The sequence below is a fragment of the Cibotium barometz genome, chromosome 12 (genome assembly GCF_041138505.1).
Source record: "Cibotium barometz isolate CiBa-2024 chromosome 12, ASM4113850v1, whole genome shotgun sequence".
Classification (NCBI taxonomy): domain Eukaryota; kingdom Viridiplantae; phylum Streptophyta; class Polypodiopsida; order Cyatheales; family Cibotiaceae; genus Cibotium; species Cibotium barometz.
This window is the reverse complement of record NC_141057.1, coordinates 45,909,767-45,931,533: the sequence shown is the minus strand read 5'-3', so window position 1 is coordinate 45,931,533 and position 21,767 is coordinate 45,909,767. Positions and strand designations below refer to the sequence as shown.

At 44.8% G+C, this 21,767-nt stretch overlaps 1 protein-coding gene across 2 annotated transcripts; it reads right to left on the bottom strand.

Moving 5' to 3' along the window:
- Positions 1–642: 642 nt before the first annotated feature.
- On the bottom strand, positions 643–18,616 carry LOC147633485 (phosphoenolpyruvate carboxylase 2-like). 2 transcript variants are annotated; one of them, XM_086806575.1, is made up of 12 exons: positions 17,939–18,616; positions 17,593–17,803; positions 16,801–17,201; positions 15,947–16,031; positions 15,598–15,820; positions 15,381–15,484; positions 4,043–4,130; positions 3,738–3,892; positions 2,580–3,578; positions 2,080–2,466; positions 1,166–1,462; positions 643–1,083 (listed from the first exon to the last, which is right to left on the bottom strand). In XM_086806575.1, the coding sequence occupies exons 2-11, from the start codon at positions 17,773–17,775 to the stop codon at positions 1,184–1,186; spliced, it is 2,904 nt and encodes a 967-aa protein (XP_086662701.1). In that variant the 5' UTR covers positions 17,776–17,803; positions 17,939–18,616; the 3' UTR covers positions 643–1,083; positions 1,166–1,183. The 2 variants fall into 2 exon arrangements, with proteins under 2 accessions (XP_086662701.1, XP_086662702.1); XM_086806576.1 differs by having other exon boundaries at positions 643–1,078.
- Between the last annotated feature and the right edge of the window lie 3,151 nt (positions 18,617–21,767).

Here is a 21,767-nt window from a genome sequence, read left to right as displayed (position 1 = left end):
TCCATAGTGTTATCACTTCTACTTCTGTCCTATCTTGGTTCCCATGTCATATGTCATCACGTATTCTACACACAGCTTGGCATCATGGCATCACACATTTTACACAGCTCCCTGCAGGCCCACTGCTTCCAACTTGCTAGGCACATCTGGATCCTGTAAGATTCTCATGCATTCAAGAGAGTGATACTGAAAGCTTACTGGCCCTTCACTGGTCATCACCTCCTACCCACTTGGCCCATGTATTCTTCCAAGTGATTCCCTTTCTGATGTACCTGGAGAGATCTCTTCTTAGTCCTCTTCACAACTCCCTCGAGGGCTCCTCGCATTGGTTTAAAGGGACATCTAGGGATCGATAGCACATGCACAACCACATTTTCATTGATGCAAACTTTGGCATTCCCATACATCCAGTTGTAGAAGCACAAAGAAGAGAAGCTTATATTCTAGCTCTTTGTGGCACATGAAAAACTTGGGAATACAATTAAGAAGACCTATCCACTTCACAAGAGAAGAAGCATTTAACAAGGATACAAAAGAAGTGCAAATAATTTCACTGGTCCAATTTGGCAGATGACATGCACAAAAAACAAAAGAAAAGGTATAATCATCACTTCCTACGTTGTCGAAACATAAGAAAGCAGATTAGACCCTTTGGAAGACTCATTGAATGACATGTTTGTTTACAAACCCTCTGCACATACGTACACATAAAATACAAGCATCAATCGCCATTCACCTGTGGTGCGCACTACAACTAATTTCATATATTGATTATATACATATACATATATATATATACACACACACACACACACATAATAACTTCAATAAATAAATACACTGTTAAGCACTTGATGTAGCTCAACGATGGTCCCTGACATAGTGTGCGTACTTGCTGTATACATTCTGTATTCGTCGCAACATTGTCAATGCCTCCACAGCAAACAGAGGGAAGACTTGTACCACCCAACTGCGATAACTTATAGATACTTCATTCTTCCTTGCTTTGACAAAATCTTTAGTTGGCACCCACTTGCTTGGTAGGAAAAGGTCAAATCACAATAAGGATTACTTGTTACTTACCTACCAAATACCAGGTAAAAAGTTGTGAGATGTAGTCATACATTGAAACATATTTAAATTCAAAGACGTTTCACAAACTTACATGATAGACTCATCCGGTTCATCCAGTGTTTTGCATGCCTGCGGCAATGCCCTTCATGCTAAGGATCAAAGTATCTTCAAGCCCTGGAGGATATTCACTGGTTGTGTTCAGTGAAACTAGCTCGGCAGCAGAACTTCTAGGCTGTATTTGCGTGGCTACAGGCCAGAAGTGAGCTTCACGCATCTTCTTTAGAGTATAAGCCTGCTGTATATTCAGTGTGGTGATGTATGGATCCCGTAGTATCAGTCGTTGCTTCAAATATGGATTACCTCCCAAAAGTTCTTCATGCTCTACCACCTGTATCAAAGCTCACCAGAAAATTTATGGAGTTAAAAAAGCAAAACTGCACCAGGGAAGCATAGGAGGACACATACTTGGATTACAAGAACAATAAAGTACGAGCCTTGAAGGTTACCCCTTAAATACGAACACAAGGAGAACCTCTTTAAATAAAATAAGGCGGCCTAGCCCAACTTACCCTCGTGCCTCCTCCACAAGAATCTAACCTCTTACCTTGTGATGGAAACTTGATCTTGCTGACGTCATTACTTACTCGTGATCATGGACTAGGCATGCTTGCATGGCACATGTGATGATGTGGCATGTTAACAGAACATGCTGACTAGATACCTAGCATAAGATTTATCAACTCTTCTCAAGCCTGATGAATACTTGGAAAGTAGCTAACAAGACTAGGACTGAAACAGGACTTCTATGCAACACCCATGCTTTCTCTTCATTGTGCAGTCAAAGATTCTTGTAGCCTTGAAGATACGTCAGGGTCGATTGGTTGAAGAATTGCTGATTTTGTGCATGTTATTAGGGATTTTGGGCATTATATCCATCAAGTTCATCAACCAGCTATGACATGTACAACATACAGCAGACAAGTATGCAAATGACAATAATAATACCTTCAATAGAAGGCCTTTTGTCTCTTCATATTTTGCTCGAAGAATGTCACCAAAGAACTTCAGCTCATCACTGACAAGGAGCTCATCATAAAGAGCAGCAATACGAGGATCTCCCTTTGCAAAAACCATCTCTACTAGGTCCATTGTCACCCTGAAAAAAGGCCATTCTCTGTACATCTCCTGAAGAACTTGCAGATTGTTGGGATTCTTCTCCAAGACTGCCTCAAAAGCTGCACCAAAACCAAGCCAAACAGGAAGGTGAAACCTAGTCTGCGTCCATGCAAAAATCCAAGGGATTGCACGCAATGACTCAATGCCTCCACTGGGTTTCCGCTTGGATGGTCTGCTTCCAATGTTCATGCGCCCATACTCCAAGACTGGAGTTGCCTGTAAGGAATGTGAAAAGTTGAGGTAAGGGAAGAAGATAAAACTAGTCGTTTGAACCAAAAAAAGAAGTACTGGTAGCTTGATATACGCTCAATGGAACAAGACTCCCTTACCAGATGGAAATATTTCATGAATCTTGGTTCTTCAAATACTATTGACCTATACTCCTCGGTTGAAACCAGAGCCATCTCATCCATCAAGGCCCGCCATTCCGGTTTGGGTTTCCTGGGAGGATGCATGCCATGCTCCAACGTAGCAGCAGTGAAACGCTGCAGTGTGCAGAAACACAAATGTTCTTCACCAAAAGACTGTTCAATGACTTCCCCCTGAATAGTCACCCGCAAAGAGCCATGAATAGTATCAGGAGGCTGAGATAATATAGCAAGATGTGTAGGACCTCCTCCTCTACCTACTGTACCTCCACGTCCATGGAAAATGTTCAACTTAACACCATACTGTTTTGCTACTGATATGAGATCTTCTTGAGTCTTGAATAGTTGCCATGCTGCTGAAAGCCGACCGGCATCTTTACCTGAATCAGAATAGCCAATCATAACCTCCTGTTTACCATTGATCTGGTTTCTATACCAATCAATAGAAAACAGCCGGGCTAGAACTGCAGGTGCAGACTGCAAATCCGCTAGCTTCTCAAACAAAGGAACAACTCGCAAGGGATGAGTAACCCTGCATTCACGTTGCAATAGCTCCACTGACAGAACATCAGATGGAGTCATTGCCATAGAGATAATGTAAGCTCCAAAAGAATCAGGTGGCAACTCCGCTATTACATGGAATGTGTCAAGTACATCACATATCTCATCTGTTTTCGGCAGATCAGCACCAAAGAGAGGGCGCTTTCCTTTCAGTTCTGTCAGCAACCACTCCTGCCGCTGTTCTTCTGGCCACTCTTTGTAGGAACCAACACCCAAATGGGTTGTAATGGCATCCATCACATCTGTGTGCCTGTCGGACTCTTGGCGGATGTCTAGTTTCACAAGGCTTAACCCAAAGCAAGAGACCTGACGCATAAAGTCGAGGAGACTGCCATCTGCAATTGATGTATCCCCAGTCGAGCAGAGTGACCGGTAGCACAGTTCTAGAGGTTCAAGAATCTGAAGTCACATTCAATGTATGGTAAGAAAGACAATAACATGACAGAATCCAACTAGACCACTCAACTAAACTACATAGACTCAAGCATGCTACAAAATCAGCATGAGCCACATAGGCTACAAGAGAGAATCTTTTACTACTGAAACTCAGCAACAGACCTGATCAACAGAAGTGAAAGTATCTTCATCTGGAATGTCGGACTTCCCTATAGAAAGCAACTGATGCATTCGTTCCCTGGTGTGGTATAGAGTATCACGAATATCCCCCAGTACGACACGAAAGGGTTCATTGGGTGGTATCTGCTTCCAAAACTCTGTAGCATAAAAGTAAACTTGGTTTACCCAAGAGCTTCTTTTGACTCCTCTTAAAATGTGTGTCCATATAAAGCAGTCTCATTCAAAAACTTTAAAAAATCTTTGGAGCTTTTGTATTTTACCAGATCAAAGAGAATGCAGGCCCTTACCCATGTAATGCTTTGCATCCTTCCTAGCGGATGTTTCTAGCTGCTGAACTCTAGCTCTGAGCTCATCACTACAGCGCCACATGGATAGCTGCAAAACAGAGATTCGCAAAACTTTGCATTATGCCCGAAAAATCCTCTAAACATACTCAACTCCATTTAAAAAACATCATAAATTTCACATCATCAGACATGAGAGACTCAAAGGTTTAGAGTTTATCAAAAAACAAAAGCAGTATCAATAACTGAATGCCTGGGCTCATCAAAATTGAAAATATTACAGTTATATATGAAGAAATGCTGGTCTGTAAAACGTTCCTTACAAAAATTTGGAAAAACAAAAAACAAAAAAAACCTCTTCACCATAACAAATGAAGTGAGACGGCATTCAAAACATGAATGTACATACGTTAGCATGAAACGTGACATCTAAACAACACAACCATTCTGCCTATACTGCAAAACTGTGCCATAAATGTGTCAGCCTCTGTCCATACAATCCATTATTACAGCTTGCACACATGAGCTTTCAGTCTTTTTCCAGAAGGGGTGAGCACAGAATTGTGAAAAGTATGGCCTCTTGATCTTTCTATAACCTGCAGGGTTCAAAACAGGGATGGAAGGGGCTGCATTCAACAAGATTGTAAAGGCCAGTGTGATGTTGGAAAGGACCTTGAAGGGGCTTGTTCCCCCATAAACTCCCCAAAGTTATCCAATTCACAACATAACTCGGCCCTTATGTGGATTCTCTTAAAATAAATGTCTGGAGCACTAGTGGGAGCATGTGGAATTGGTGGTACAGCAGCTGGTGGACGAGAGAGTTTGCCAAGACCGAGCAAGCTACAGATTTGAGTGTACTAGTCAAATCAACAAGCAGCAGACCAACCAGCTGAGCAGCTGCTGAGAACTGGTAGAGAAGTCCCAAGTCAGTAAAAAAGCCATTCCTCCTAACTAGAGCAGCTAGAAAGTGCCACGAGCAGCCTGCAGGATCACATTGTCTCCTGTGTACAAGGCACTACTCCAACCACCCTCTCCTGTTTGCTATTGTAGGGCAAATCATTCGTTGCACTTCAGCAATGTCAGCAATTCATATAGGTTGCAAAAATGAGTGGCTTATTCTTTAGCTTCCACGGTTCTCTTGCAGCACCATCTTTCAGGTCAAGCAGTCCTATATTGATAAATGAAGAAGCTTTCAACAGTGTTAAGGTAAAAAGCCGTAGCAGCAGCTTGCTGGGCGAATGGCAAACTGCTTGTCCTTGGCATCAGCAAGACTGTAGCAAGAGAGGGCACAAGCTGCTTCTTTTCTCCAGTTGAAAAACACCAAAACAAGACAACATAGAACAGCAGTTAATCTAATCTATAAAAAACTACATAAAGCATTCCAAGTTGTCATGGACATGCTTAATCCCAGGCTAATCCCTGATTGGCAGCAGATAAAACATCAGGCTTTGGAGCAGCTGCTACTGTCGGCCAGCAGTTGAGCATCTATCTAATGGAGTCAACAGCAAATAGATTTATGCACATCCATGGAATTCACCGACAGCAGGTCAGCCAGGCCTATAAAAGGCATCTCATTGCTCGTTGTTGGACATCTCTCTTCCAAGGGGAGAATACTCCCCGATCTTGTTTGACCATGCTCTTGGTGCCTGCTCCAAGCCATACAAGGCTTTGCGTAACCTACACACAAAATCTTGGTGTGCTTCACTCTCATAAACTGGTGGCTGCTGTTAGTAGTCATCTCTTGTCTGTACATTATACACCAGGGCCATTGTTGTGGGTGTGCCCACCCATTTAGGTGTTTCTCCATTTTTCCCTATTTTTCTATGTATTTTCCCCATTTTTTTGGGTCGTAGGGGGCTGTCATGTGCTGGCCGACTTTCTCTGTTGCTGGCCAACCCTCTCAGGGCTGCCCGACTGCTGTCCTTTGCTGGCCGACTGTCCTTTTTCACAGTCATGGACATGTTGTAGTCCTGTCGGCTGTTTTGACCTGGCCGACCAGCACTTGGGGGTGGCTCACCCTTGCCCCCACACTCAATATTGTACCGGGCCTTGTGTATAGAGCAGAGTTTATACAGCTTCTCTCTCCTCTCTCTTCTGCGTTTTGTTCTCTACAGCAGTTGTCTCTTATTTCCGTTGTGCATTTTGACATGGTATCAAAGCCCCAAGTGGCTTGAAGCTCAGAGACAATGGGAGCTTGAGGGTTTGCTGATTTGTGGTGCTGATTGGAGATTACTTAGGCTGTTCGAGACTTGGAGATCGGGTAGAAGGCAGCCATCACCGTTGGACAGCCACCTTGCATATTATTTCCAGCCTCTTCATTTTTCTTCCTGCCCACCCTCCCTTCACAAAACCTTGTGAACCCTTGCGATGGCTGACTTACTTGAGATGGCTAAGAAGCACGTGAAGATCCCTACTCTCCCCACATTCCTCGTGGATCGATAGTTGGACAGGACCAACTACGGCATATGGAAGGTAATGATGGAGTCTATCTTGGAGTCTTATGACTTGGCTGATTTCATTGTGGTTGGTGTTCCACGGCCGAAGTTGGAGGACGGGAAGCGTTTACCCTCTACTCGGAAAGAACGGGGGATTGAGGCCATAGTCACAAGGGATGGAGGACGGTAACGGAGGACGGGGACGGGGACGGCCATATGTAAGGAACGGGGACGAGGGTAGGAACGGCACTTAAAAATTACTTTGTCAGTACCACCCACTCGCCTATACGGGCAAAGCTTGCATGTCCATGGCTGTGCACCACCTCCATGAGGGGATGGGGTGTGATTGACCTCATCCCACCATGTCCATCCCGTCGTCCTTCTACAGGTAGTTGGAACTTGAAGAGCCACTGCCACGAGGAGGATGCCATGGATGATGGATGCCTCCTTGTCACTTGATAGCTTGAGAGAGAGAGAGAGAGAGAGAGAGAGAGTGAGTGAGTGAGTGAGGCTTGAGCCTTGAAAGTTGAGGGAGAACTTGAGTGTGAGGATGGGTGGGGTGTGGGTGTGTGTGTGTGTGAAGCTTGAGAGAGTGTTGTGTCTTGAGAGGCTACAGCTTGCTTGTGTGAGAGCTTGAAACTTGAGACCTTGGCCCTTGAGGCTTGCCGCTTGAGGGAGAGTGTGTGTGTGTGTGTGAAGCTAAAGCTTGAAGTGTGAGGGAGTGTGTGTGTGTGTGTGTGTCTTCTTATAGGGAGGGAGGCAAGAGAGAGGTCAAGGCCCAAAGCCTCAAAGGCTCAAGGCCTATGGGCCAAGGCTAAAGGCCCATGAAAAGCCCCTCCCAAATGGCCAAAAGAAAAGGTCAAAAATGTGACCATTGCCCAAACAGTAACCTGCAGGCGTTCCCATGCAACCGTCCCCTCTTGGATCTGTCCCCGGAACGCCATCCCTTGTGAGGGACGCCCGGGGACGTCCGTCCGTCCCCGTCCGTCCCCGTCCCAGAGTGTTCCCGAGACGGCGTCCCCCCGTTCCAAGGGTCCGTCCCCTCCGTCCCCTGTGACTATGGCTGAGGCACAGTTATTGGATCGTGTCAATGCTCGTGTGTGTTCTTTCATCTTCCTTAATTGCACACCACACGTGATTAATCATATCAAACATATGACGCTGGCCAGAGGGATTTGGCAGCATTTGGCTTCTCTGTATAACAAGGTATCACCCATGAAGTGGATCTCCTTGGAAGTGCAGATGCAGGTGATGAATCTTGCAAAGTCTTCGTCGATGCGGGAGCACATCAACAAGTTGCAAGCTCTTCAGCAAGAGGTTCTTCAGGCTGGGAAGGAGATATCTTCAGAGGACATGGCCATCACTTTGCTGTCGCATCTGACCTCAGTACTCAGCTTTGTCAGAATACGCAGCGGAGATGATGACAAAATCTGGAAACACAAGAGCAAGTGCAGAAAATAGACAGCAATGGAGAGAGAGGCGTGTAACTCTACTATGTATACACAAGAAGATCTCGAATACAATACACAAGTGACAAGGGGCTGTGGGGCCATTTTATATGGTCCCCAAGTGGCAGTCGGCTTGCTCCAAAGGCAGCCGACAGGCACAAAACTCCACGACTTGCCACATAGACCAGTCGGCCAGAACTGTCCACTGTCGGCCAGTACCAGAAAGGTGTCCACACACAGTCGGGTACAGTCGGCCAGGATATATGCACTTGCCAGCTCAGGACTGCCCCCTCAAGCCATAGATAAATGGAAAAAATGCGGGGAGTGAGGAAAAATGAGAACAACACCTACAAGGACGAGCACACCCACAACAAAGGGCCTGGTGTCTCAGTAAAGACAGGAGATGACTTCTAACACCCCCTCTCAGCTTCTGGCTGTGAAACCAACCACAAGGAGCTGGGGTGCCGCCTGAGCAAAGCCTGAGGTAGCGACTTCGTGAAGAGGTCCATCGAACTGTCCTCCGTCGAACAGAACTCTAGCAAGATGTCATCAGCAAACGATCCGTTCACAAACAAAGTGCCTCTCGATGACTGTGGGTTCCTCCAGTAGAGGCCCAATCCTGCCATGCAACCTCGGCAACCTCACCACCTCGCAAGTAGCATCACAAGCAGCTCGATACTCTGCCTCTGTCCACGACAAGGCAAAAGATGACTGCCTCTTATTGCTCCATAAAACTGCTCCTGGTAGATCTCCTCGTGTCTGGATCTCCTCCCCAATCTGAGTCACTCCAACCGTGGAGTCGGACTCCATCCATCAATCCCCCTCCTGTGTAAAAGAGTCCATGATCCTTCGCATGCTGCAGAAACCACAAGATACGCAATCCTGTCTCCCAAAGAGTCATCTGCAACCATGTGCTCAACATCCTCATCAGGAAGCTCGCGTCCAATCTAGTGTCCATCAACCAAATCAATGAACCATTCTGCTTCCGAGTCAAAGAGGCATCACACTGCTCACAAGAATCAACACCTATTACGGTGCAAAGCCAAGTCCTGGAAACCTGCTGAAGACCACGCAAGGCCTTCTGAAACCTGTCAACCACCCCCTTTGAATCCGGAACCACAAAGCCTGGAGAATCCACCTCCTTCTGCAAGTAATCAACTGCCACCTTCCTGGCTTTTCGAGAGGTCCCCGTGGAAAGAACATCATCATCTACACGAGACATCAGAGCATAAGTTACCTGTTCAGTTTCTTTGTCCCGAATACTACGAGACATCAGAGCATAAGTTACCTGTTCAGTTTCCTCTGACTAACGAACACAAGAACCACCAACATCAGTACTGGAAAGTTCCTACCAACTGGCAAGCTATCCTCCATCTGGTCCCGGAAAGCCTACACCTGCAACGTATCCACACTTAAGTGGCCATTACGAGACTGCTACTCTTCACAAAACTGAGGACCTAGGAGAGAGAGTGCGGAAAGTTTGTAAACTCCATTCTCCACTCCGCCTTCCCAAACTACCTTGCCTGTTGCTTTGTCCCAGAGAGCAACAAAATGCTCATCAAACTCCACCCGTATGCCGGTCTTGCAAACCTGATGCACTGACAACATATGAAAACCAAGTGTCGGAACATACAACACCCGGGAGAAATACTTCCCCATCTGCCATCGAGAACTATCTCCAACCTACCCTCACTGTGAACTGGGATAGTGGATGTATCCCCAGTAAGAATGTGACCAGAGTACCTACAAAGATCCTGTGAATCTGAACGGGAAGGAGTCATGTGCCTGGAAGCACCACTGTCTAGAATCCACTCCCGAGTATCCGTTGTGGAGAGTCCTCCAGAAAATGAAACATCAGTGTCCATCACCTCCAAGTGCACAAAAGCCGGAGTCTTCATGATTGCTACACTGAGGAATCTCCACCCTTCTCGGTCTTCCCCTTGGGACACTGCCTCCAATAGTGGCCTTTCTCACCACAATCATTACAGGTCCCCTCTACCTTTAGTTTCTCACGATCAGCGTCAGACTTCTTCTCAGATGACTTCTCCAATGAAGCCTTTCCGTTGCCCGTGTTACAGCCTTTCGACCGTTGGCCAGTTAAGGCCTCCGAACCTCCACCCTAAGGAGGGTTCGTGAATCATTCCTCCTAGTCCAAGACCATGGGCACAAGCTCATTCCACGTGATGGTGCTGAGCCTGCCACTGGTAATCAAAGACGAGTAAAATGCTGAGTACTGAGAGGGCAAATGCGACAGCAACGTTATGGCCATGTCCTCTGACGATATCTCCTTCCCAGCCTGGAGAACTTCCTGCTGAAGAGCCTGCAACTTGTTAATATGCTCCCGCATCGTCGACGACTTTGCAGGGCTCATAACCCGCATCTATACTTCCAAGGAAATCCTCTTCATGGGCAATACCCTGTTGTAAAGAGAAGCCAAATGCTGCCATATACCTCTAGCCAACATCATATGCTTAACATGATTGATTACCTGCGGTGTGCAATTGCGGAAGATAAATGAACGAACCCTGGCGTTGACACGATCCCACAACTGTGCCTATGCCTTCCGGTCCTTACGGATCAACGGTAACTCTCCTTCCTCTACCTCCGGCCGTGGAACCCCAACAATGATGAAATCAGCAAGGTCATAATACTCCAGAACAGATTCCATCATAACCTTCCATATGCCGTAGTTGTTCTCGTCCAACTGACGGTCCACCGGGAACGTGGGAAGTGTAGGGATCTTCACATGCCTCTCGGCCACCTCTACCAAATCTACCATTGCGGGAATGTACTCTGAAAAAAGGGTGGGTGGGTGGGAACAAAGAAGAACTTACACCTGCAAGTGGCTGTCCAGCAAATCAGCCCGCCGTTCTCTTGCTTCTCCTCTTCCTAAACAGTCCACCAATCAGCAACACAACAGTCCCCCTCTTGCTCACACAACTCCCAAGAACTATCAAGAGCCTAGGGCTCTAATACCATGTCAGAATACGCAGATAAGATGATGACAAAATCTGGAAACACAAGAGCAAGTGCAGAAAATAGATAGCAATGGAGAGAGAGGCGTGTAACTCTACTATGTATACACAAGAAGTTCCCGAATACAATACACAAGTGACAAAGGCTGTGGGGCCATTTTATATGGCCCCCAAGTGGCGGTCGGCCTGCTCCACAGACAGGCACAAAACTCCACGACCTGCCACATAGACCAGTCGGCCAGAACTGTCCACTGTCGACCAACACCAAAAAGGTGTCCACACACAGTCGGGTACAGTCGACCAGGCTATATGCACCTGCCAACTCAGGACTGCCCCCCCAAGCCATAGATAAAGGGAAAAAATGCAAGGAGTGAGGAAAAATGACCTACAAGGTCGGGCACACCCACAACAAAGGCCCTTCAATAAAGACGAGATGACTTCTAACACTTTCTATTCCTCTTTGATCACCAGTGGCAGGCTCAGCACCATCACATGGGAGGAGCTTGTGACTATGGTCTTGGACCAGGAAGAACATTTTACGAACCCTCCACAGGGCGGAGGTTCTGCGGCCTTGACTGGCCAGTGGTCGAAAAGGCCGTAACAATAACAACAATAAGGGCAAAGGGAAGTCTTCATCGGAGAAGTCTTCTGAGAAGAAGCTCAATTCAAAGCATGATAGTTTGAAGGCCAAGCAGACTTGTAACAATTGTGGCGAGAAGGGCCACTATTGGAGAAAATGTCCTAAGCGGAGTACCGAGAAGAATGTTGATTCTTCACCTTCAATTGCTGCCAAGTTCCAGCTTTTGTACACTTGGAGATTTTGGTCATAGATACTTCATCTTCTTCGAGCAGGGAGGGAGTTGGTTTCACCGCCAAGGATACTCGGGAGTGGATTCTCGATAGTAGTGCTTTCAGACACATGACTCCTTCCTTACAGCAGTCAGGTTGCATTTTCATTGGCTACAATTCCACTATACCGATTCACAGTGAGAACAAGATGGAGATTATTTCTGATGGCAAAGGAGGGAAGCATTCCTCTCATGTTCTTTACGTCCCAGCACTTGGTTTTTATCTATTGTCAGTGCATAAGGTTTGCAAGACTGGCTTCCGAGTGGAATTTGAGGAGCATTCTGTTGCTCTACGGGACAAACAAACAGGCCAAGTTGTATCAGAAGACAAAGTGGAGAATGGTATCTACAAACTCTCAGCACTCTCTTCTCTGACAAGCACTCAAATCGGTGACTTGTGGCACTTCCATTTTGGCCACTTGAATGTGGATGCGCTGCAGTGGGCTTTCCGGACCAGATGGTGGATGGCTTCCTAGATGTTGGTAGCAGACAGGAACGCTGTAGTTCTTGCATCCGTGGTACACAACACAGGGAATCTTTTTCGAAGCAAGCTACTAGGCGGGCTTCGAAACCTTTGGAGTTGGTACACACTGACTTATGTGGACCTATGCAGACCCCATCTTTGGGAGGTTCTTTGTACTTTATGTTGCTTGTTGATGATTGTAGACAATTTACATGGGTTTATTTCCTTTCCCAAAAGAACTAAGCTTTTGCTCGATTCAAGGAGTGGCACGTTATTGTGAAGGAGGAGTCTAGATTGCACATAAAGACTCTCGAGCTGACAAAGAAGGAGAGTTCTCTTCTAATGCGTTTGTGCGGTTTTGGACGGAACATGGCATCAAGCGGGAGCTCGCCAATACAGGCTCGTCTTCGGAGAATGGAGTGGTTAAGCGAAAGAACCGGACTCTGGCTATTGCTCGGAACCCGATCTTCCATGCCCAGACCAAGCACATAGAGATACAATATCACTTTGTTCGTGAGAAGATTTTGACTGGTGACATCTTGCTTGTTTATTGTTCGACGGAGGACAATGCGGTGGACCTCTTCACGAAGTCTCTACCTTAGGCAATGCTCCGACAACACTCCAACTCACTAGGGTTGGTTCCACATCCAGGAGCTGAGAGGAGGTGTTAGTAGTCATCTCCTATCTGTACATTACACACCAGGGCCATTGTTGTGGGTGTGCCCGCCCATTTCACTGTTTCTCCATTTTTTTCTATCTTTCCATGTATTTTTCTCATTTTTCTGGGTCATGGGAGACTGTCATGTACTGGCCGACTCTCTCAGGACTGCTCGACTGCTGTCCTTTGCTGGCCAACTATCCTTTTTCACAATCGTGGATATGTTGTAGGTCCTATCGACTATTTTGACTGGCCAACCAGCACCTAGGGGTGAAATAAATACCATCCTTGCTCCCACACTCAATATTGTACCGGATCTTGTGTATAGAGCAGAGTTTATACAGCTTCTCTCTCCTCTCTCTTCTACATTTTGTTCTCTACAACAATTGTCTCTAATTTTCGATGTGCATTTGACAGCTCCATCATGTATACTTCTTTCAAATCACCATGCAAGAAGACATTCTTTACATCTATCTGATGTAAAGACCAATCCTTTTTTGCAGCCATAGCAATGACAGCTCTCATGGTTGCCATTCTTGCAACCGGGCTGAACGTCTCCCCATAGTCAATGTCATAAGTTTGCGCATAGCCCTTGGCAACCAATTTTGTCTTATACTTGCTCACTGAACCATCAACATTATACTTGACTTTATACACCCACTTACATCCAATTGCCTTCTTTAGATAGACTTTTGGGATTGCTAAAGACAACCAGAATGATGTACCTTTTTGTAAAATATAAGTGTACTGAAACACACAGTGATCTCTCTCTCTATTCTCTATCTATGTTGATTATTCTTGCATCAAGAGTTGCTATGCAATGCTTAGGGCTGAAAGAAGACTCCCACAGCTTCAGGCCTATTGTTGTTGCCCATGTCCCACCCACCCTTACTGCATTGTGCATGGATGAAACCATCACCCGTAACTATGTAAAGCATTCCAAGCATAGAGGATGAAATAGAAGAGGTGACAAACACGTGCAGTAACATCAACAACCCAAAGACGGTTCTGTGATTGATTGCTGAAATAGAAGAGGTAACAAACAAGTACAGTAACATCAGCAATCCAGAGAACAATTCTATGATTAATTGGAGGACTTACAGCCTCCAAAACAGTGGATGTCAAACTAAATGTTGAACTTGGACAAGCACTGGTTGGTAAAAACTGCCCAAAACAGGAGAAATGGTAATCTCATAAATCATGAACACTTATTGTGTATCATTTGCAAAGTAGGGGTTTTCAAAAAAAGAAACAGACCTCTCAACTAAAAATAAACAGTCAGAAAAAATAAACAATCAGAAAAAAGCATACTAGAAGCGGACTCTACTCAATGCAGTTGATGCATATAATCTAGATGAATCTAGGAGCATGTCCAAATTCACCTTATAAGAAAGTGCAATTTATTTATAACCTCATGGTAGTCATCCACAAGACAATAAAGCATCAACTCCATCATGCGTAGTATAGACTAGATACTACAACATCCCCACTAACATCATCAATGTCCAATAGTGAGTGTAGAACTTGGTATCAATATATGCTCCCACACACACTCCCCCCCACGCACCCACACACACACACACACACACACACACACACACATAAGAGCATACATCCATACAAAGATCTGTGTACTAAGTTTCTGTCAAAGCTCCGGAGATACAGGGCAGACTCAACCATAATGAGGCCTAGCACTAACCATCATAACAAATAGAAAGATTTACAACAAAAAGGTAGTTGATAGAGCATATGCACCACTAACGATAGAATTAACACAATATCAACTGGTTGCAACTTGGACAAAAACTTCACAATGTGAAATTTGCATGTCCGCTAATATAGCATAAGATATACCTAGATGAATCCAGGAGCATGCCCAAATTCACCTTCTAAGAAAGTGCAATTTATAACCTCATGGTAGTCATCCACAAGACAATAAACCATCAACTCCATCATGCATAGTATGGACTAGATACTACAACATCTCCACTAACATCATCAGTGCCCAAAAGTGAGTGTAGAACTTGGTATCAATATATGCTCCCACACATACACACACCCCACGCACACACATAAGAACATACATTTATACAAAGATCTGTGTACTGAGTTTCTGTCAGAGCTCCGGAGATACAAGGTAGACTCAACCATAATGAGGCCTAGCACTAACCATCATAACAAATAGAAAGAATTATTACAACAAAAAGGTAGTTGATAGGGCATATGCACCACTAAAGATAGAAAGAATTAACACAATATCAACTGGCTGCGACTTCGACAAAAACTTCACAATGTGAAATTTGCATGTCCACTAATACAGCATAAGATATACCTAGATGAATCCAGGAGCATGCCCAAGTGCCATTTATATTCAAGGAAAAGAATGACTAGGACACACTAAAGGTGCAAGGGTCTTCTAAAACACCTGTGAGGGAAATCATTGCAAAGGCTTTCCGGGAAGGACCCATTGTACTGCATACATCCATGGATGACAAACAACAAATTCTAACTCACCTGAAACATCAAATCCTCTATCTGTGAGAAATACAAATTTGATGCCATCAACCTTGCTAGCAGACACACGTCTCTGGTAACTTCTGGTGTCACTCTAGGATTACCTGATAAAACAGAACAAGTGGATTTTTTTGCTTGAAAAAAGCAAGTACACCTTCTAATCATGCGCAAATCAAGTACACAATAATATAAACAGATTAGAGACGTGAATACGTACCGTCTCTGTCACCCCCCATCCAAGATGAGAATTGAATCAACGGCACATTGTAGGGCAACCTTTCATCGACACCAATATTGCTAAGGGCTGTGTCCACACGACGTAAAAACTTGGGCAATCCATTCCAGATAGTTTCGTGAAAGTAGCTCATGCCAGCCCGCATTTCATCTTGTGGCGCAGGTGGAGTGCGTTTGATTTCATCAGTTCGAAAAGCAGCATGTATCTGAAATATGTGGGGTGAAAGAGATTACAGCCAACAACGTTATCGATAGCATATAGGCTAGCGGCTGAATAATATTTTTTGATTGATGCCGTCAGAAATATGACAAAAGTTCAGACACTGCCTTACTTCTCTTTGTAGTGCTTCGTCAAGCTCCTGCTTTTCATCAGGAGTAATGCCTGGCCGGTAAAGTTGAGCTAAACAACTACGAATTCTGGGGAAAGAAAAAAAAAAGACATGCAACATCCAGGAATTTCAGTATTCCTCCAGATAATTAAAAGAGTCATGGCCATCAGAGCCAACTTGAATTGTGATTGTGACGAGGTACTTTTCAATATAAGTTTTGCCATTAGAAAAAATTCCTAGCATAAACAACAGATTTTAAGCTTCTTCAATCCATATACTTGGTCAACCCAGAAACATGTACTTTGAACCCCTTTGAAGAGGGGAACATCAACTGGAACAACAAACACTTCACATTTTCAAAACTCATCAGTCCTTGTTCACGGCTTAGAACCACAGCACACAAATTGTGTTTTTGACAAAACTACCCACATTTATAGCCCATTAAAGAAACATCACTTGCATCCTCTAAATAGGCTAATCACAAAACTATGTCAAGATTCATGAAACAAATTTTGTGTAACTTAAAGAAAAAAAACATAATTAATGCAGAGCACGCTGCTAACACAGGCAGAAACATATGTTAACCTGTCTATTCACCTCTAACCCCGCTTTGTTTTTGCAGAGTGAGGCATCATACCATTACACAAAGGCACACAGAAAAATGGTAGCAGTAAAACCCAAAGGCAAATTCTGTGGGTTGACTATTGATACCATGAAAATGACTTCAACTAAAATGCAAGCTCAATTATGATGTCACAACTGTTGCACATACTAGCAGCAGTAGACATGTTCAGCCCAAACAACTGTACCATATTCTGAAAAAATAAGCATAGAAGGCATAAGCAAAATAACCACACCGTCCGTGCTTCTGCAGCAGTGACCGACGCACAGATTGTGTAGGATGGGCTGTTAAAACCAAGTCTACTGTTTGGTTTTTCAACGCCTCAAAAATTTGCCCTGGTGACTTGTGTAGGTCATAGACAAGCCTTCTGAAGGTTTCATCAATGTCTGATTCCGTCAAAGCACAACTCTCATCACCAATATCACCAGTTTTGTGCTGCAAGCGTCGGCGGTGAGCTATCTGCACTTCCTCTGCCAGGTTTGCCAGATTCAGCATGTGAGAGAAAGAGCTTGAAATTAGAATGGAGTCCCCTGGACTCAATGTGTTCAGAGACTTTCCTAGCTCCTGTAGCTTTTCTGAATCAGAGTGACCTTCAGGACTGCTGTACTCTCCTGCAAGTCCATAGTAGCATTGTACCTTGACAAAACCAAACAAAAAAAAAACAGTATAAGCCGTAGCAAAACAAAGGAAGAAAACACAAAGATCATAACAGAAGCAAACATCAGAAACCCATGCAGGATTCTACTACACAGAAAATCTTCAAGCAGCAAGCCAACAGAAGCAAAACCATGTTAACACTGAACCTCACTGATCATCCAGATGCTGAAAAAAAACCATCGATCAATCAGACTGATATAAAATAGCCTGTAAGCCACGGAAGATGGAAGCAAAAGGCCCACAAGCCACACAAAGGCTAGACCTCTCTGACAAGAGATTTCTCAAAAAGGAGAGAAAACACAACGGCCAGACCCTCTTCTCTCACACGCACGAGTGGTGATAACTCGGACAACGAGGACTGGATGTTTACCGTCTCCTTTATGTCTTCACCATACAAGTTTTCAAGAACTTCAAGGAAACGATCGAGCAAGAGCGCATCGTATTCCACGAGCTTATCATCTTCAGAGACTTTCTCCGGAACAAGCTGCCGCACGTGTTCGTCCATGGATTTCGAAGGCATCAGACGCTTCATGCCTACGTTCTTGAGATCCATTTCAGCCTCTGATATCTGAACGATGAAGCTGCAAACGAAAGCCTGCCTTGGTGACGAAAAATGCTAAAAAAAAAAGACGATCAATTCTAAAATGCTGGTTTGCATTGCTTCTTTTCCTTTAATTGGACTCATTTAGAGCCAGATTAAGAGGTAAAAGCCATACCTAAGAGCTTCGCTCTGCTGAAAGCCTGTGAACGTAGTTTACCAGACCCTACAGCCAAAAAAGGCTTGACAAAGCTTGCTTCTTCTGCACAACGGAAGATGTTGGATGAAAAAGCAGACGCAAAACGTGAATTCTCAGCCTTAGGAGAGATCACCACATCCTAAAAGCAAAACATTAGTTCCACTTCTCGGGGTAAAAACAACAGGGTACAGATGATGAATGAAGAAGCAAAGCTTTTTGAGCAGAAATCAGGGTTCAGTTAGGGTTTCCACCACCAGAAGCCAAGAGCTACTCAACTGTTTTGCCACTGCAAAACCCTATACAGAGAGAAAGTTTGGAAAAGCCTGATACTCAGGAAGTCACCAGAAGACAGATGCTGGATGCAGAACAACAAACGAAGAATGTGGGAGCGCAGCCAGAGATTCTGCACAGGTGAGCGAATCCCTAGTGCCAAGAAAATCAGCAAAGGCAGGTCAGGATGCGCATTGGGGGTTCAGTTAGGGTTGTGGTGATGGAGCTTCCTCTCAGGAAAGTGCGGATACCTGTCGGCCTGTCTCGGTGATATGTTTGTACGGCTTTCTAAATCTTAAAACTCTTTTAGTGTGAACCACAGTCCCGGATTTTTCTGTACACCTCACCCACTCCCAGTGTGTAGAAAAACCATTCATTGCGTGCTTTTTAATTAGTGTAAATATAGCTTAGCTTCGATATATATCTATATATATATATACCTTATCCATATTCGGATACTGCCATATAGATAGTGCCCGCAAGCGAAATCGGGCACTAGTTTCTATATATATCTATATCTATATATACCTTATCCATCCATATTCGGATACTAGATATTAATTAGTGCCCCGCAAGCTGGCACTAATTAATATCTATACTAAGGTTGAAACCTTAGTGAACGTTAGCACCTACCGACAAGCTGAGCACAGCGCCTTAAACTGACAAAGGATGTATGCCAACCATGTTAAATGGGTAAGCAGCATCGCTCACTGTTCCCACAACATGCTACTCATCGTGCTCAGGGAATCCTCAAGTTGATTCATTTCGACTTGAGTGGCCAATCCCCAACCCCCTCCTTGAATGGATCTCTCTGCTACATGCTAATTGTTGAAGGTACATGTGGGTGTATTTCCTAAAGCATAAATCTTACGCCTTCCAATACTTTCCCATGTGGGTTCGGTTAGTCACTAATCAAATTGGCGTCACAATTGGGATTGCTCGCAGTGACGATGGTGGTGAGTTTATCTCCCATCAATTTAATGAGTTCTTGCAAGAACAGGGCATTCAATGCCACAGCTGAGCTGCCTAAACGCCTTTGGTCATAATCAGTCAACACTCTGCGGTGTACCTTCTGAACCGTTGCCCCACGGTCGTTGTTCCCCACCACAAGACCCCATTTGAGGCATTTTTTGGTGAAAAACGGACCGTTTCCCATTTCCGTGTCTTTGGGTGTCATGCATACATTCACACTTCGAATGACACAAGGGGCAGCTTAAGCCAAGGAGTGAGTTGCTCATTTTTGTGGGCTGCTCTTCTGAATCAAAGGCTTACAAAGTTTTTAATCCAAGATCAAACAAAGTCTTCATTCATCATCGAGACATTGTCTTTGATGAGCGAGATTTACTTCGCCTTCTGCCACCCATACCAACTGAACAAGAATCTTCGACTATGCCACATGAACCCAATCGGTTACCTATAACTTCACCTCTTGAGGAGGCTTCCCGGCCACACATACAAATTAGGCCTCCTACAAACGAGCAGTCAAGTGCATGATGCCCCCAACCCATGAAGAAGCACCCAGCCGCCTCACATGAAGACCTATGTCCACTGTATGGCATCCCCCTCATTCACCCATCCCGCCTCAGTTCTTGAATATACACGATGAGACAGAGAGGGCGACGGGCGTCTTGATTCATTGCGCTACAGCCTAATAGATCACAACACCCTCTGTGAGAGCGAGAGAGCGAGAGAGAGGCAAGGGTTGTTGTCCTGTGATAATGCATAGGGTGGAGAAGGCGACAATTCGAGGTAGATTGTAGGGTGCTGTCCTAAATAAGTGAGCACAGAGGATTGCCGTCCTGATGTCAAGATCAAAGGAGCAGAGAGGGCTGCTATCCCGGTGATGAAAAATAAGAAAACATGTTGAAAGAATCTACCATAGAGCAGAGAGGGCTGTTGTCCCATAAAACACAAATGAAGTGTTGTAAGTGTTGATGTCTGTTGATGTAAAACGAAGATGAAGTGCTGATGTATAACACTGATGTCAGCCTGATGTAAACGATGAATTTAGCCTGATGTAAACGATGATGTCAGCCTAATGTAAACAATGAAGTCAGTCGTGGTGTAGACGATGAAGTCACCCCTAATGTAGGTGACCAGTAGATGATGTAAACGCTAATGTGAACCTGATGTAGGCGGCCTATACCAGCAGTGCAGTAACCACTAAAGATGAACCTCATGTAGGTGGCCTACACCAGCAGCAGCAAAACTCAAGATGGCTGTTGAAGTAAACGCTGAGTTTCTTTTATATGAGTGAAGGCCTGCTAGTCGGATAAGGTGAAGTGGTGGCCAGCAGCACAGGACAACAATAAAAGCCATAAATATCCAAAAAGTACCCTTTTGGGTTGGATAAAATGGCATGTTTTCACACACCCTCTCCAGGCCAAAAAGGGGGATCATGAGAGAAGATGAAAATTTGAAGAGGATCATGACGAGGAATGGAGCGATGGTGTAGAACCAGTTGAGATTGGGTGCTACTGGATTCAATGCCACAATGCAAGAGGTTTTCACATGTGTGAATGCCCATTTTTTGGGTTTTCATTCACACATGCGCCCCAAACACAAAAAACAGAATGCTATGCATAGGAAATGCAAGATGGAAAAATGCAATGCAGTGGGTTTTCACATGAGCCGCACCCTCATGGGGTTTTCACTGACTCATGTGCCCGATACAACAATGATAAAAAAATGTGAAAGGAGAGGAAGATCCCCCTCTCAATGATGTGGAGGGTGATGATGGAGGACCGTTGTCAATCCAGTCTCGCGAGTGAAGACACTCGAGGATGGGCTGGTTGACGGATCTGTAAGGATGTCTGCATGGTTGTCCGCTGTGGGAATGTACTAGAGTGTGATGGTACCAACAACCTGTTCCCTGGTAAAATGAAAATGGACACTCATATGCTTGGTATGGTTAGAAAAAACAGGATTGCCATCAAGGGCAATTGCACTTTGACTATCGACAATGATGGTAGAAGCGGTGTCAATGGGAACGTACGTCTCCATAAGAAGTTGTCAAAGATACATAGCCTCGGTGGTGGCATCATAGAGGGCTTGGTATTCGGTTTCAGCGAAAGAACCTGCAATGGTATCCTGCTTCTTGCTGCTAGACTAAGAGAAAGGGGCAAATCCGAGGGAGTACAAATAACCACCATGACAACATCGGGAATCGAAATCACCAGCCTAGTCAGAGTCCGTGTGATCCCATGACTGTAGTGAAGTCCATACATATAGGTACCTGCTAGATAGCAAACAACCCTCATTGCTGAATTCCAATGTGGCCCCTTAGGAGCATTGAAATACTGAATTAAAATGGATGTGCAATAGGAGATATCAGGACGAGAATTTATGAGCCAAATAAGTTTCCTAACCACTTGGCGGTAGGCTCGCTCTTCATGTGGAGGTGAGTCCACTTCCTTTGATAGCTCGATGGTGGGATCCAATGGAGTAGCCATAGGGATAGCACCATCAGGAAGTAGGAAGTAATGAGTTGAAGATAGTACTTCTATTGGGATACAAAAATACCATCAGGATGTTGAAC

What these genes read in the sequence shown, in the direction of transcription:
- LOC147633485 (XM_086806575.1), bottom strand. Translation starts at nt 17,775, where the DNA reads ATGGATCTCAAGAACGTAGGCATGAAGCGTCTGATGCCTTCGAAATCC. An exon ending in ACGAAGCACTACAAAGAGAA is followed by an intron (nt 15,821 to 15,946) that starts GTAAGGCAGTGT and finishes CACATATTTCAG; the next exon opens with ATACATGCTGCTTTTCGAAC. An exon ending in CTTTCACTTCTGTTGATCAG is followed by an intron (nt 3,579 to 3,737) that starts GTCTGTTGCTGA and finishes ATGTGACTTCAG; the next exon opens with ATTCTTGAACCTCTAGAACT.